At 55.4% G+C, this 16,560-nt stretch overlaps 1 protein-coding gene across 3 annotated transcripts; it reads left to right on the top strand.

Annotated features, from left to right (window-relative positions):
• The first annotated feature begins 6,231 nt into the window (after positions 1-6,231).
• On the top strand, positions 6,232-15,863 carry DACT2 (dishevelled binding antagonist of beta catenin 2). 3 transcript variants are annotated; one of them, XM_043592773.1, is made up of 4 exons: positions 6,232-6,492; positions 12,022-12,127; positions 13,036-13,254; positions 14,083-15,863. In XM_043592773.1, exons 1-4 carry the CDS (start codon positions 6,247-6,249, stop codon positions 15,639-15,641), a joined length of 2,130 nt encoding a protein of 709 aa, XP_043448708.1. In that variant the 5' UTR covers positions 6,232-6,246; the 3' UTR covers positions 15,642-15,863. The 3 variants fall into 3 exon arrangements, with proteins under 3 accessions (XP_043448708.1, XP_043448710.1, XP_043448709.1); XM_043592775.1 differs by lacking the exon at positions 6,232-6,492 and adding an exon at positions 6,582-9,794; XM_043592774.1 differs by lacking the exon at positions 6,232-6,492 and adding an exon at positions 6,583-9,419.
• The last annotated feature ends 697 nt before the right edge of the window (positions 15,864-16,560 follow it).

The following is a 16,560-nucleotide window of genomic DNA, read 5'->3' as shown; positions in this document are numbered from 1 at the left end:
AAGTTCCTGCCAACTGACGAGACGAAGACAGACAGGCAAAGACCGGGGCAGGCAGGCCCCGGGGGGAGAAATGAAAGTTGAAACAAACACATGAAGAGTTGCTCACACTCACCAGGGGTCACAGCGCCGTGCACACAGATGAACACCGAGATACTGTATTCTTACCACGCAAAACAAGGTTTCAAAACGAAGCATTCGGCCTTGGCAACAACGCGGGTTTGGAGTTTGCGTTCGCACACCGCTGGCTATTGCTCGATCTTTCTGGGAGAAAATCTGGCCAGGTTCAGATAAGAACAGAGATGCTCGTGGACGTCAGAAATTCCACTTCCAAGAACCCGGCGCACAGAGACAAAGGCAAGGCCATGTGCGTGAGAATGCTTTCTGCGCTGCCGCCGTGGCAGGAAGAAAGGAGACAACCAAAGGTCCGTCAACACAAGCGTGACTCAAGTGTGTCCCTTCGGTGAAACATCGTTCATCTGGTGAGAGTGGACGCTGATGAAGCTCTAGGATGAGGTGTGTGCTGTAAGAACTGAGGAGATGAGGCGGATGATGGACAGGTGGAGAGGGAGGAGAGACAGATGGAGAGAGAGGAAAAAGAGAGAGAGGTGGGTACAGACAGTAGACAGATCACAGGCAGATGATACATAGATAGATAGATAGATAGATAGATAGATAGATAGATAGATATAATAGATGGATGGATGGATGGATGGATGGATGGATGAATGGATGGATGAATGGATGGATGGATGGATGGATGGATGGATAGATGGGTTGGCAGACAGGTGACAGAGATGAAGTGATCACGGTGGGAAGTGTCAGGAATAGGCATGTTGAAGGTGTGTGCCCCTCAGTAGGACCCATGACAAGAGCACAGAATCACTTCTGTGACATTCCTGCCTCACCTGCATGACAACCTGAAGCAGGAGGAAACAAGGCAACGCCAAGGAGTGGCCTACAAAATAACTGGCCTGTAATCTTTGAAAGTGCAGCCTTGAGTCAAGAACAGTTGGGCCCCTGCCCCAGGCTCACAGGGGGCAGCAGGATGGGCCAGGTTAAACGCCCGAGTCTGGATGGGATCGTTCTGACCTGAAGGACATTAACAGGATAATTGGTGAAACCTGGTAATTAGGAACCAACACCAATTTCCTGATTTGAATTATTAAATTTTGTTTGCTTAAGATAATGCCTTTGTGTGTAGAAAACGCACACTAAGGTTTTAAGGGCAATAGGGCCACAGGTCATCAAAGTGTTCTCAACGGTTCTGGGAAAACAGGAGAAAGTTCTTCGCACTGCACATGCAACTTCTTCATAAGCTTGAGACTTGCAAAAAAATTGCTTAAAGGCAAAAATTTCTAGCGGATTCTGACTATTGCGAAAACTTTGCTTAAAGGCAAAACTTTCTAGCGGATTCTGACTGTTGCAAAAACTTTGCTTAAAGGCAAAAATTTCTAGTGAATTCTGATATAAGATAGTGCATGGAGCACATGTCTTCCTCCTGAAACCAGATGAAAATGACCATAAACAACAGTGACAACAAAACCAAAGCATAATCTACATGTATGGCCACATATAAATGAGATAAAATGCCTACCTGGGGGTGTCTGGTGCCGGGGCCACAAGGACGGCCCTGCACATCTGACTCTGGGGCACACAGAGCACCCCGGTCTGCTCTGCACTCTCTAATCCCACCGCAACACCAAATTCAAGGACGATGTACCCCTTCCTACCGCCTCACAGGAAAACCGCATCCGGGAATCGTCAGCCACGTGAGGAAAGTCTACAGCATGAAAGAGCCAAAGGCAAACAGAAATACTGACACTATGCAACACAGAAGTCACTAAAAACAAAATAGAAAGTCACTATTCACAGAGCTGCAAGAACCTACTGTATCCACAGAATAAAAATGGTGTAACATAAAAATCATCCAGAGAATAAGGTCTATCACATTTTTAACTTTGACGGATACGTATCTTTACAGAGAACTGTGTAAATACTAATAGTTTAGACAATATGACTACAGAAGAACAGACGTGGTTAAACAAGAGCAGACAAGGGCACCTGAGTGGCTCAGCCAGTTGAACGTCTGACTTCAGCTCAGGTCATGATCTCATGGTTTGTGAGTTCAAGCCCCGCATCGGGCCCTGTGCTGATGGCTCAGAGCCTGGAGCCTGCTTAGGATTTTGTGTCTCCCTCTCTATCTGCCCCTTCCCTGCTTATGCTCTCTCTCTCTCTCTCTCAAAAGTAAAATAAACATTAAAAAATTTTTTTAAAAAAGAAAAATAACAGATGATAAAGGGGTAAAACTCAAAAGCTCTCCCTCTTTTTGGCCGGTCTATGTCCTTATGTGACAGAACGTGGAGGATGGTGCTTACGTAGTGAACAATAACAGGTAGCAGCAGGTTTGCCTGTTGGGAGAGTCAGACGCATTGGCTGAGGACGCTGGATTCCCGACAAACACACCCTGGTTCTGACTGGCTCTCCAGGAACCCAGGAAACCATGTTCTCTCCGGGTGTAAACAGAGAAAGATAAAGTTCCTCAAAAATGGACAAGGATTTCAAGTTCGTGGAAAATGAAGGATAGGAGCAATAAAACAGGAATAAGGTGAGCGGTGAGAAAGCCAAAAAAAATACAGACCGTCTGTGAGGGAGCCTGGGGCCAGGGTGCAAACCCAATGTGAAGACCTAAGTCAGTCCTTCCCGCTGGGCCCAAAAGTGTCCCCTGGGCTCAAACCCATTCTCAGGGGGCACATTTCTCTTGCGTGTGAGAGACAACAGAATCCACTATTGTCCTGATTTCACAATGAGAAATGGGGAGAGGGTTAGACAAGTCAGTAAAAATGAACTTTTCGGGCCTCTTTCCCACCTCTGACACGAGGGACAGGAGACAATGGCGGAAGAAAACAGCACATGGTCGCTAAAGTTCCTTTTATCTCTCATATTCTAGGCCACCCTAAGATTGTATCCACGACTTCCCCTCTCGAAAGCCAGTCCACGAGAGTCACACTCATTGTCCTCTGCAGAAAGCTCCGAACACAGATGTCGTCCAAGCAGGAAAGGCAACCCCACACTTTGTTCTCAACGTTAAGACTGTGCACACAATCTAAGATGGGGCAGGACCCAGTGTTTCTCCAGGTACAAGTTCTTGTCACCACAAATGAGCTCTGAGCACTGTCAAACGGAGGAAGATGTCAGTGAGCGAAGTTAGAAGAGGTAATCTGATAAATTATAGCCAGAGTAAATAGGCTGAAGGAAAATAGATTGACGGATGAGAAAACAAACGAAAACAGAGGATCACCAAAGTCTAAAGTCGGTACTTTGAAAACACTGATAAGATTGTTAAACCTTTGCTAAGGATGACCCAGGAGGAAAGGGAGACGAAGCACAAATAACCAAATGGAAAAAATAGAAAAAAAGAAAAAAGTCTGGGCAGGGAGACACATCACTATTACAGAACATTTACGTCAACACAATTGAAAATATGGTCACAATGAGAAAAACACTGCAACAAACTGACACAAGAAGAAACGGAGAATCTGAGTAATTACACGGCTATTCAAGGACTTCAGTTCACTATTTAAAACATTTACACACACACACACACACACACAACCCAGACATAGATGGCTTCATTAATATTCTACCAAACATTTAAGAATGAAATTGTCTTAATCTTACACAAACCCTTACACTGAGTATCAAGAAGGAATATTTTCGCTCAGTGCGTGAGGCCAGCATAGCATTGATTCTGAAAACCTGAGAAAAAGTTTACGAGAAAAAAGGATGGCCTGACCCAGTCTCACGAAAATGGAGGCAGAACTCTAAAACAAAAAACTATCAAACGAAATCCAGCAATATGTAAATGAGGAAAATAAGTCATGACCAGGTTGGTTTATCCAGAAATGCAAAGTTAGCTTTGCTTTTGTAAATCGACTAACATAATTCATACTAATAGAAAAAAAGAAAAAAATAACATAATCTCTTCCAGGGTAGAAAATACATTTGGTAAAATTCAATATCCATTTTACGTAGAAGACAACTTCCTTCATCGGATAAAACACATACAGCAAACATCCTTAATGGTGAAATGTGGAAAACTTTCCCACTGCCCCTAGAAATGATATAAGGATGCTTGATATCATCACTTTCCTGACAGTGTACTGGAGGTCTTATCCAATGCAACCAAACCAGTAGAGAGAGAGAGAGAGGTGATAGATGATAGATAGATAGATAGATAGATAGATAGATAGATAGATAGATATAAAAGAAACATAAAAGATATGAGGATGGAAAAGAAAAAATCAAAACTTCCATTAGTCACAGATAACATGAACGTATATGGAAAAAACCTAAAAAATCTACGTAAACTATTCAAGTGAATAAGTTTAGCAAAATTGTTAGATTTCTTCCAAAGTCTTCTAACTTTGTTCTTTGTCAAAATTGTTTTGGCCATTCTGGGCTCCTTGCATTTCCATATGGATTTCAGTATCAGCTTGTCACTTTCTTGCTTATTTCTACAGGCTAGCAATGAACATTGTAGAAAATCTTTATAAATAAATGAGTAATCCATGTCCATGGATTAGGAAACTAAATATTATAAAGGCATCATTTCTCTCCAAACGTAACTCTGAAGTTGATGTGATCCCCATCAACATACCAATAGGATTTTTGTAGAGATCTACCTGCTGATTCTAAAATTTACATAATATTGTCAAGTGCCAAGAATGCTCAAGACATCCTTCAAGAACAGGTGGCGGGACAGGCTCTACTGAGCATCAACACGTCATAAGAAGCCACGATGGCTAAGACAAGTGCCAGGAAACTAATCAAACAGAAGAGGGTGTGCAAAACAGACCTAGAAACATTTATGACAAAGAATGCACAGCGAACCCTTACATCTCGATAATTAAAAGTCAACCCAATTTAAAAAATGGGCGAAGGATCTGAACACACATTTCTCAAGAGAAGATACACAAACAGCCAAAATGTACACGAAGCCATAGGGAGATGCAAATCGAAATCACAGTGAGACACCTTTTCGCACTTACCAGACGGTGGTAGCCAGAAGGACAAATGCCGGCCTCCGCGTGGCAGAACTGGACCCTCCATACGGTGCCGGTGACAATGCAAAATGGCGCGGCCGCTTCAGAAAGCAGGCTGGTCGTCCTTCAAGAGGTGGCTCTCAGTAGTTACCTACGACCCATCAGTGCCACTCTGAGGTCTGCACCCAAAAGAAATGAAAATAACTTTCAGCTAAAAACTAGCACATGAAAACCCAGAGCAGAATATTGCCAGTAGCCCAAAAAGTGGCAACAACCCAAATGTGCACCAGTAAGTGAACGGGGTACGTAACAGTGGTCTATCCAAACAATGGGATATTATCTCCCAGTGGAAAGGAACGACGGACGGAGATCACGCCACAACATGAACGAACCTGGAAAAGCCTAAGGGAAGAGAAAAAAGCCAGGCACAAAGGACTGCCTGGTGCATGATTCTATTGGCAGGAAACGTCCCGAACGGGCTGGGGAAGGATGGGGGCGCGGCGGCGGAGGAGGCTGAGGCTAATGGTACAGAGTTACTTTTTGGAGAGGTGAAAATGTTCTAAAACTGGTGGTGGTGACAGTTGTACAGCCCCGTGACGGTTGTGCACACACTAAGAACCATTGGACTGTGCGCTTGAAATAGGTGAATTGTAATGATTCCTGCACAGCATCTCAAAAAGAGCGATTATTAAAAAAAAAAAAAAAAAAAAAAAAAAGACAAGCTGAGGATTCCGACTGCAGATACGCATCAGGAAAAGTGGATAACACGCTTTCCGAGTCTGTAACGAGTTTACGGTGGTAACGTGGCCCTCACAATGCGCTACTGGGCCAAGAATGTATATTTTTACTTTAAACCTAAACACAACCTTTCACCGTGTTCCCCCTCCGGCCCTTTGCGGCTCTGCTGCTGGGCTCCCCCTTTTCCTTCGGTCCCCTCCGGCCTCCAGGGAGAGCTTGGGTCCCAGGGCCCCCGAGGGCGCGGGGCTCCGTCGACGGGGCGGGCCCGGGGGCGGCCGCTGTGACCTCGGGGCGTGTGCAAACACCGCCCTCCGCGGCCACCGATAGGTCCCACCCCACCTTGGCGACCTGCGGGGCGGGGGCGGGGAGAGGCGGCGCAGGAGGCCGCGCGCGCGGCCGGGAGGCTCCGAGGAGGCTCCGGGAGGCCGGGGGAGGCCGGACAGGCGCGGGGCGGGCCGGGCGCGGGATGTGGGCGCCGGGGGGCCCGCCGGGGCCCGCGGGCTGGGACCGCCGCAGGGTGGGCGCCCGGCTGCGCGCGGCGCTCGCGGGGCTGCACGAGCTGCAGGGGCTGCGCGACACGCAGCAGGCGCGCGTGCGGGGCGCCCTGGCCCTGCACCCCCCGGCCGGGCCCGCGCGCCCCGAGCACCCCCGCGGCCCCCGCGCGCGCGAGCTGCGGCTGGAGGCGGCGCTGGCGGCGCTGCAGGAGCAGCTGGTAAGGAGCGCGGGGCCCCGGGGCGGCTGGGGCGCGCGCGGCGGCGGGGGGCCGTGCCACCTGGTGGGGGAGCGCGGCGGGTAAGGGCTGTGCGACTGAGCGAAGGGCGCCCTTTGGGACCCCGGGGGACTGCGCTCGGTTCCAAATGACGCAGCCAAGCACCGGGATAAGGAAGCCCGATTTGTGAAAGGCGCCCTCGGCTGCGCCCGGGCTCTGCCTCCTTCCCCGCGCGGACGGACTCTGAGCGCGCATTGCTGTTTGTTTCACTTCCAGTGCTGCTCTGGCGAGAACGCCTGAGGTCGGTTTCCCTTGGCGGCGGGGGCTACGTGGGGTCAGACCCCGGATACCAGGCGTCCCTGCCGCGTAGGTTCAGGGACGACATAGCCAGCGTGCCGAGCGCACCCCAAATTGTCCCCGCCTTGTGCTCAGGTTAAATGGGATCGCGTCGTTGAAAGAACACGTTGAGGAAAAAGCTTGTATCCCATGAAAGCGTCGACTTTAAATTGCAACCTGACCTGTGAAATGAGGCGTGTTCTCTGCAGCCCAGAGGCCGTAGGTAGAACCCGGGACCCTCTTAGGATTGCTTGGCCTTTGTGTCTTCTCCTTGGCCCCCTCCAAGTGCCAGCTCCTTTTTACAGGACTGAAGACACTCGTCCAGGTTTCAGTCCGCTGTGTGCTTTCACTTCGTCCCCTGGAAACAGCTCGGAATTTTTCCAGTATTGCAGTGTTTTTTTTTTTTTTTAAGGAAAAACAGAAAGGCTGTATAGAAAAATTCCTATCTGATGGGAGTTAATTCCAGGACTCTTCAGTGGAATTTTCATTTTTTTATAATTAGAAATTCAAATCTGTTCTGTGTAAAAGCTGCTTCCTTACCAAAGCAGGCCTGGAAGGATCTGCACCCTCACTGTCAGCTTAGCTCAGGCAGGTGACGGACTTGTTCACCGTTCCTGGACTCAAGAATCCGGAAGTGCAGTGCCCTGAGATGCCTGCCAGGACTCCGGTGGGTGGGTCGGGGGTCGGTCGTCTTCCCGAATTGCGGACTGCAAAAACCAGGTGGCAAGATCGGAAAATCCAGAGCCTGCCTTTGCAGACCGGCCTCTGCCTCCGGAGCTGCGGGGGCACAGAGGGCAGGGGTGGGCTCTCAGGGCGGCCTGCTCTCCCGTGGCGCCCGCCGCGCTCGGCAAGCCGGTGGTCCCCGTGACCCGGAGCTCGGCGCACAGCGGCCACGGGCGTGCAGGACAGTGAGCTGGAGTGTGGACCTGCTCCTCGCTGTCGGAGGGCGGCTGATGGTTAAGTAACACACAGATCAGCCTTGTGAGTCGTCAGCCTCCAGTTTCCAGTGCCCTTTGGAAGAGATCAAACAGGGCTGGGGTTTTTGTTTAATTTTTTTTTTAACGTGGCCGCCAGAAGGAACACGCGGACTTTGTCTTCAGACGGTGCTTGGCGTGGATTGCGTGATCAAAAGAGAAGAGGAATTGCTTTTGTGTGACATCAGCTCGGGGCTTAACGCTTTCACATCTTTCTCGCAGGGAAAAAGGTAGGAGCGTTACCAGTGCCGTGATCAGAAGCCTGTTGTGCGCAGCACAGTTGCAGGGAGACCTCACGGCTGGGGGCCAGGCCCACCCGGCGTGGACCCCGCGTCACCGTGCAGGCATGAACGCAGGAAGGACGTTTATCTGACCCTCGGCGGTCTTGTCCAGCAGGGGTTCCCCAGGAAGCGTTGCTCGGGATTTGAACTGCCATTAGGAACCCGGCAGGTCTGGCACGTTAACGCTTGCCAAAGTGGCTGTACCTTTTTAATTGCGGCATCTAAAGTCTCCAAAGAGCGCGTGGTAGGTGCCTCGTGGTACTCGGGGAGCAAATGAAGGAACAACTTCTGTTGCTCTAACAGAAGAGAACATTTACCGTCCCCTCGTCTGCGTCTCTGATGCCCCGTGACCTCCGGTACTCCGCGGCCAGGCCTGTGCTTATCTGTTCATATGTTCAGGGAGATTCCTCGTTCCCTGAGAAGTGGCTGCTGTCCCCATCTCCGCAGGGGTTAGGTGCCCCGCAGCGCCCACAGGGACAGGGATGCCCCAGGGGAGGCTGGGAGCTCCAGCTGCCACCAGGAGGCGCTCCGGAGTCCGTGGGAGAGGTGCCCTCCAGTGGAAGCTGAAGAAAGGGTTCTGAGGACCCTGCAGTGAAATCTTTTCCGGAAGAATTTCCCAGTAGTTGACTTGGCTGGTCGTGACTTGTCCTAACAGAGGCAGCGTGCGATGATCCCTTTTCACTGGCGGGTTCTGGCATTAAATATACCGCAGGAGCGCGCTGACTCTGCAGCTGTAAACATGATGTCTGGGATGTTCCCTGGACCCGCCATGCCTGCTTCATGCACTCACAGGGAAATGAACTTGCTCGAGGTCGCCGGTGAGGGCAGGGCATCCACAGGACCGTGCGCAGCTTCCGTCTCTTATCCGTGAGGCTGATGTGTGTGTGAACCTGGACCCTTTGCTGTTGATCGACGGACCTCTTTTCAAGCTGGGTAGTGACACGTCCCTGCCCACGGGGTGCGTGTGCTAGCCACGGAATTCCTGTGTGTAATCTTTCCTTTGCGCAGGCTCAGCTTTCAAGGAGAGAATAAAGGGGTTCTAGAGGCCATCGCTTGTCCTGAACTTGAGGGCAGGTCTCAGTTTTTACCCTTTGAATCTGCCTTAAAGGTTTAAGGAGACAACAGTGCTGAGTTGCGGATGGCAGGCAGGAGAAACAGGTGGGAACCAGGCCGTTCTCCCGCGGTTCACAAAGCAAGCATTTCAAAGGAAGGGATGAACCGAATATTTGTTTTTAATGGCGTTCCCTGGATGCAGTTGTCAGACTTTCTCATGGTCACAGAAAGCCTTGGCGGGAGGCTTGTCAAGATGCAGGTGCCCGGGTGTGGCCGAGAGTCTCAGGTGAGGGGGATGGGGGGATCCCAGGAACCTGCACTGATGCCCAGGTGATCCCCGTGCCCGGGGAACCGTGGCTGTGCTGTCCTCACCCCAGGCCCCCTTACACAGCTTTGGGGGACTCTGACACCATACTCCACCCTGATGGTGAGCCCGAATGCTGGGGACAGGGCTGGGGAGGACGTGACCCCAGCGACTTGCGGGCTGCTCCGAAGAGAATCCACGTGACTGCCACGGTCACGTTCACCCAGCGAGTTTGGAATGATGTTTTCCCTGTGGAAATACACGGGTGGAGATACTCTGCGGCCGGCTTGCCATGGATTATGCTTTATCCTGGTGTCAGAAGGGACTTTTGACTCTTTGCACAAAGTTAGACGCCAAGTAGGAGTTAATGAAAAGCTGAGACATAAAAACCCCAAGTGAGGGAGGGATGGGGGAAGGGTTAAGGAGGACGGTGTAAATCCGGAATGGTGAAGCCCTGTAGACGTGCAGGGCCCTGAGGATGTGGTAAATCATCTGTGAATCCCCGGGACCCTGTGTGTCCGTGGCCTCTCGACATTAATCAGAAACCACCCACTGAAGGCCTGGTTGGCCAAACATTAATCACAAAGCAGTGAATCTCAGCACAAGCACACGGGGGGACTTTTTTCTTTTCGGAAAGGGGTTCAGAGAGGGAGGAAGAAAGCCGACTGGGGCGTCCGGGGTGATCTCCTCCTTCAGAAGGATGAGAGCACGGTGATTTGGAAGAGAAGAGGTCGGGTCGATGCTGGTAAGCGTCCAGGTATGACCTGACAGGGCGACGTGGTTGATTTCCCGTTGCCACTGACAGGAAAGGAAAAGTCATTTGCAGTAAAAATCTACACTAGCCCCTTTGCCCGATCTAGTATTCTTTACGTGAGAAGCCCATCTTTGCCTGGCTCTCTCTGCGACCGATGTTCACCTGGGTAATCAAGGTGAAAAATAATCAAGGTAAGAAGCCAGGATGTTTAGGCTAGACTGGATGGTTCTGGGATTATCACGTTTTTGTTAAATTCAAGTCTGGTCTTCGCTGTGTTGTCTGACCGTGTTGTGGCTGTGAGACTCTTGCTGTAACACTTGGAGCTTGTTCTGAGAGCCCTGGTTTGGGTCCTGGCGGAAAGGGAAGCTCAGCACGGTGGCTCAGGACGCACCGGGGGCAGCATCAGGCCCTGGGCTTCTCACCCACTTAACCTCCCCGGGGGCTGGGATTTGAACACTGTGCCCACGTGATTCCCTCGTCGGAAGCGCACATTACTGCCGCCTGCCTCTCCCTTGGACCGAGTTCTCACGGTATTGGGGTTGCTGGAATAATTCATTCCCCTGAGTCCCGTAATTGGGGGCTCGGGAATTGTTCACTTTCTATATAAAAGTCTGAAGCACAATCATTTTCTCAAACAGGGCGAACCACGTAATTACATTCATTAATTATTTGCCTTAAACTTCATTGTTGACGAAAACAAGAAATCGGCACAGCAGACCTTGAAAACGGTGTTGTTTTATAATCGAAAGAAGGAAATCCGCGTTGGTTAAACGGTCAGTGCTCTGGGTGTCCCGCACGTACGTTATCTACGTGTGCGAACATGTGTGAGTACGGACTATGAGTATTAACCACGTACACGTGTTACACGGGTGTAACATAAATACACACAGGTGTGTGGCTGACGCTCATAATAACCCATTTTATGGCTGGGGAAGCTGAGGCCTGGAGGGGAGAGAGCCTCTGAAGGCAGGGCTAAGATGTGAGCCTCCAAACCAAGAAGATTTCAGGCAGATCTTGAGGCTCATTGAGTGCAGGCACTGTCCTCTCCCGCCGTGCCTCTGTCCCTGTCCCTGAGGGCTCCGTGAAGCCTGGAAGAGCCTGTAAAATGGGATGTGGGACACATGCGGAAGGGGGACCTTTTCTCTCCGGGGGGGGGGGGGGGGGGGGCTTCCTGTCAGTTTCAAAAGTCAGAAGGTCACCCGGGGTCTGCTGGGTAAATGAATACGGCACTGCGGGCACCAAACTCCAGGTCTGTCACCCGTGAGCGTGTGGAGGCAGCTTCTTGCGTAAAACTGAGGACAGCAGCACACATATCCGTGGCGCGTGCCGGGTGCCGCTGTTTAAAAAAATTTTTAACGTTTATTTGAGAGACACAGAGAGAGTGTGCGCGTGCGTGGGGGGAGGGGCAGGGAGAGAGGGAGACACAGAGTCCGAAGCAGGCTTCAGGCTCCGAGCTGTCGGCACAGAGCCCGACGCGGGGCTCGAACCCACGAACCGCGAGATCGTGACCTGAGCCCAAGTCATGGAGGCTCAGCTGACTGAGCCACCCGGGCGCCCCAGGTGTGGTTTTGGATCCTGACTTTGTATCCGTCTGTCCTTACAAAGAAATGCCTAACTGGGAACTGCGGATTTTTTTAAGCCTGCCGTTGAGGGGGGACAGGGGTGTGAAGAGGGAAGGGTCGTGGACATTTTCCTCCGGTGACCAGAGAGCAGGGGACTGCCTCCGAGGGGGAGGTGTAAGCCGTATGCCCAGTGCAGACGTCACGTGCGTCACGTGCGCTCGGCTTCTGTACCCGAGACGGTTTTCTCTCCCATGCTGTCCCTTCGCAGGCCCGTCTAAGACGCCAGGACGTCGGCCTAAAACCCCACCTGGAGCAGCCGGACGTGTGCAGACCCTGCGGCGAGGCGGCCGACAGTGACAGCAGGCCCAGCTCAGGTAGCCCGCGTGCCCCCTTTCCGTCACCCCTCCTGGGCCCCGCCTGTGTCCTCAGCCCGCCCCCGACGGCACGGCGCCCGACCCGGGAGGCCCCGTTACCGAGGGCTCTTGAAGACGCCACACTTCTCTCCTGGCACCTAAATGTGCTTCGGAACCCGGGAGAGTGTGCACGTGTGTGTTCACAGAGAGAGGGCCTAGCACGGGAAGCGCGGCTTCTGATGGAGGAAGGCTCGCCAGCCTCTCGCCTCTCCGGGCGGAGACGATTCAGGGTCTGCTCGGGCTGGGCTCACCGGGAGGTGGCGAAGAGCCGTTCCATCCGGCTCAAGCCTGTGTAATGGGTCACAGATGACGAGGAGCTGCCCGTGTCCCTTACTGTGAAGCTGCAGGGAAATCGTTCCGGAGCCATTGTCCAGGGCACGTAATCCCATCCGTCCAGACGCTGGCTCACGTGGCAAACCCAGGGGACCACGTCCAGCACTGGATGCCGTCTCTTCCTGTTGTAAACTTGCACAACCACGGCCTGGCCTGGGTGTGCAGTGTGTTCGGCAGGTCCGGGCTGGGGGGGCCCCCTCTGATTGCCACCTGGGATGGACCCCACGGCACGGGGGAGGGAGGGAGAAGGATAACAGAGGCCTGCCCCGCAGGGGCCGGAGGTTAACGGTCACGGAACAGCCACTCGCCGAGGACGGGGGCGAGTGGTGGGGCGTGGGGGGCTCCCACTGGCCTGCTCGCGGGGCAACAGTGGACAGTCATGGGGAGCACTCCCGGGCATTCAGGAGTCCCCGGCCACCTTCCCCAGGTGCCTGCCTTGACGAGATCCCAAAGCCCCCCCAGCACAGGGGCGTCCTCGGGCAGGAAAGGGGCCGCCCCCCGGGGGAGCGCTGACCGCCTCCATCCACCCTGTCTAGGCTTCTACGAGCTGAGTGATGGTGGTTCCTGCTCCCTGTCGGCCTCCCGCACGTCCGTGAGCAGTGACCGCGTGTACTCCTTGGGCACTTTGCTGCCAGCTGACCCCACGGCCAGGCCCCGGTCAGCCGACGACACCACCGTGCACGGAGCCCCCCTGCCCACCTGTAGACCGCAGGCCACCGAGGAGGGCGAGTGCCGGCCCAGGCCGGTGTCTACAGGTAAAGGAGAGCCAGGAAGGCGGGAGGCCCCACTGCGGAGGGGTGGGGGCAGGGGGGCGGGGGAGGGGGCGGCTGTTGCATCACTGAGCACTGAGCCGGAGCCCCGTCCGCGTCTGGCGCTGGGCTCATCCCACAGGTGCCCCTCCGAAGTTTCTGCGGGCTTTTCTTGGTGTTTCGATAGACAGGAATCAAGGGCCCACTTCCGTTCGTTGCAGCAAGGCTGGCGTGACCAAAAGCGTTCTTTCTTATTACTTATGTGGACATCAGAAAGTTACTGTAAAAGTCCTTCCGGAACCTCACATAGCCTGACGGCGCGTCTCCGTAACTGGAGGGGGCTCAGGACCCAGAGCGACGCGGAGAGCGTTCATTTCCCACTTGGATGCCTCCCTCGCCCAGGCTCAAGGGAGAGTCTCCGTTTTTCCTTCGGTCCGTCCCGAAAAGAAAAGGCTTCATGTTTGGGCCTTGTTGGCTTTGTAGGAGCAGACCCGGCCTAGCCGTGCCCGGTGGTCCTGGTGGACCTTTCCACGGTCTCCTCTCCGTCAGCGCCTATTTGGGGGGGGTGGTCCGGAGCCCCCCGCGCGGTCACAGGCGCCCGTCTCTCTGGGCACCTGCAGACGCGGGGTGAAGGCTGGTGCGGGCTCTGCCGTGCACCTGCGACGGGGAGGCCCTGGGAAGGGGGCGGAGCTAGCGGCCGGCGAGACCCTTCCCCAGCCCCCCAGGCCCACACGGGGCACTGCGCCGGCCTGCCGCCCGCCGGGCAGGAAGTGACACTGGGGCTGTGCTGGGTTCTCCCCGATTCACCTGTGTGCTCGTCCTTCTCATTGCCAGGTGATCTCGAAAGAGTCCTGCTGTCTGCGGTGGTGCCCCAGAAAGCCAGCACAGACCCCACATCCACAACCCTCCTCTGCCACGGGATGGGGCTGCCAGCCCACGGGCCGGACCCCAAGTACCGGCGTGACCTGGTGTCCACGGGGGGCAGGGAGGTGTACCCGTACCCCAGCCCCCTGCACGCTGTAGCTCTGCAGAGCCCGCTCTTCGCTCTGCCCAGGGACGCCCTGCACGCCGACTCCCAGCCGCCCCCTAGGAAGCCCCCTCCCGGCCCCACAGGCCCGTCGATCCCGACAAGACCTGTCCTTGAGGCCGGCCCCGCTGCAGCCTATATAGACAGGCTACTGAGGCTGCGGGCCCGAGGGACCCCCGCGAGGAGCAGTGTGGGTGAGCAGGGGCCCCCATCCCCGCAGGCATTTGGTGGCCAGAGAGCAGACGGTCCAGACGGCCTAGAGAAGCTGGTGTGCACCCCCGGGAGAGCAGGAGCGGGCAGGCTGGCCCAGAGAGGGGACGCCAGCAGGGACCGCCTCGAGCAGCAGGGTGTGGGCACCCCGCGCCCCAGCAGCCTTCCAAAGGGGGGACCCAAGCCCTCCAGTGGCTGCGTCCGTGGGGACACCGTGCTGGGCTCCCCTCCGCCGAGGTGTGGGCGTGCCCAGGTGGCCGCCAGCAGTCAGGAGAGGACAGTCCTGTCGCCTGCCAGGAAGGCAGGAGGAGAGAGCCCCGCTCTGGCCCCCGAGGGGTGTGGCCGCCCCCCATTTGCTGTCAGCGGAGCTGCTCTCCTGGGGCTAAAAGCGGGCGCCCCCAGGACAAAGGCTGTGAAGATCAGGAGAGGGGCCAGTGACAAGGTCCTGAGGTTTGGGGGGCAACCGCCAACGGGGGGTGCCCTCGCCACCCCCCAGCTGCCTCCCGAGTTGGGGGCCGGTCTCAGGAGGAGGCCCACGCCGGCCGGGGTGGCGCCCAGCCGGTCCTGCTCTGAGCCCAGACTCTACCCCGTGCCCTTCCTGGTGCCCCTGCTGGTGGCCCGACGGGAGGCCCGCGGGGGCCCCGCGCTGGCCTTGTTCCCCTCAGAAGCGGCTGCTGTGGCGGCCGGGGGGGAGGCACAGAAACAGCGCCGGTGGCTGTCCTCCGTGGAGGTCTCGGGCGGCCTGGGGCCCCACAGGCCGGCAGTGAGCAGAGGGGGCGGGCAGCGGCCCGTGTGCGTCCGGGCCAGGCCCAGGCTGCCCCCCCGGGCCCCCCGCGCCAGGAGCGAGTCAGAGGGCTCCGAGCACTCTGCCGAGGGTGCCTCCCTGCCTCCATCTGCTGCCACCGAGACCAGCGAGGACGACAGGGCCAGCGACCACACTGCCAGCTGCTTTGGGGACAAGGAGTCCAGCAGCAGTGACTCGGAAGGCGGGGCCTGGCCTGGGGCGCGTCCCCCACAGCTCCCGCGGGCCCCAGCCGCCCGCAGGCCGCCCCTGCCCCCCGTGCCCAAAGTGTGCCGGATCAAGGCCTCCAAGGCCCTGAAGAGAAAGATCCGGAGGTTCCAGCCGGCGTCACTGAGGGTCATGACCATGGTGTGAGGCCCGCGGGAGACGGCCCGGGGCGTCCCCGCCCGCGCCAGGGAAGCCGCCCTGAGGAACCTCGATGACAGCACGCGACCAGCCCCAACAGGTGGACGGCCGACCAGAACTTGGGAAAAACCCTAAGAAGACTAGCCAAAGCGTCTGTGGGTTTGTGGACATTTCATGTAACAGGCAGCTAGTTTCAGGATGTGGTTTAGAGATAAACATTTTAAAAAGCAACTGGCGTTTTTTTTTTAATTCTAATGTTTATTTAGCTAAAGTCGACCAGCGTGTGCGTGCGAGCAGGGGAGGGGCAGAGACAGAGGGGGACAGTGGAGCCCACGCCGGCTCTGAGCCGTCAGCACAGAGCCTGACACGGGGCTTGAACTCACGACCATGAGGTCATGACCTGGGCAGCCCAGGTGCCCCAGTGACATCTCAGAACACAGAGGAGGGCCTACGAGGGTGCCGAGGCGGTGCCGGGAGAGGTGCAGGGGCCGCTTCCTGCCGAACGTGGAGAACGCAGGCTGTTCCAAAAGAGAGATCCAGGCACGTCTGTGAGTCCGGGCAGAATTCCCACTGTGCTTCCTGGAATCCGCTTCGTCACGGGTACGAGGGCCTCCCCAGCTTAAGATCTGCTCTGGTAGCTAAAGACGACGTCAAGCAAACGCACCCGTGATGGGGTTTTATTGGAAAACGTGTAGCACAGGGTATCTTACAAGGACTGTCTGAATGTCCATCATGGGGCACAGGAGGTGGCAGGCAGGGCCCTGGAGATGGGGCACACAGTCCGAGGGTCCAGCACTCCCCTCCATCCGGCGGCGTTCAGGGGCGTCTCCAGCGCTCCCCTCCGGGCGGCGTTCAGGGGGTGTCCCCAGGCTCCCCTCCGGCTCCCCTAGCAGGCCTTCCTAGGGAGACGGCCGAGGGTTCCACGTGT

The sequence above is a fragment of the Prionailurus bengalensis genome, chromosome B2 (genome assembly GCF_016509475.1).
Source record: "Prionailurus bengalensis isolate Pbe53 chromosome B2, Fcat_Pben_1.1_paternal_pri, whole genome shotgun sequence".
In the NCBI taxonomy this organism is placed as follows: Eukaryota; Metazoa; Chordata; class Mammalia; order Carnivora; family Felidae; genus Prionailurus; species Prionailurus bengalensis.
This window is presented reverse-complemented; position numbering and strand designations above follow the sequence as displayed.

Bases quoted from the DNA above. Each gene is read 5' to 3' on its own strand.
- DACT2 (XM_043592773.1), top strand. From the start codon at position 6,247: ATGTGGGCGCCGGGGGGCCCGCCGGGGCCCGCGGGCTGGGACCGCCGC. The intron at 6,493-12,021 runs GTAAGGAGCGCG...GTCCCTTCGCAG, and splicing joins CGGCGCTGCAGGAGCAGCTG to GCCCGTCTAAGACGCCAGGA. The intron at 13,255-14,082 runs GTAAAGGAGAGC...TCTCATTGCCAG, and splicing joins GCCCAGGCCGGTGTCTACAG to GTGATCTCGAAAGAGTCCTG.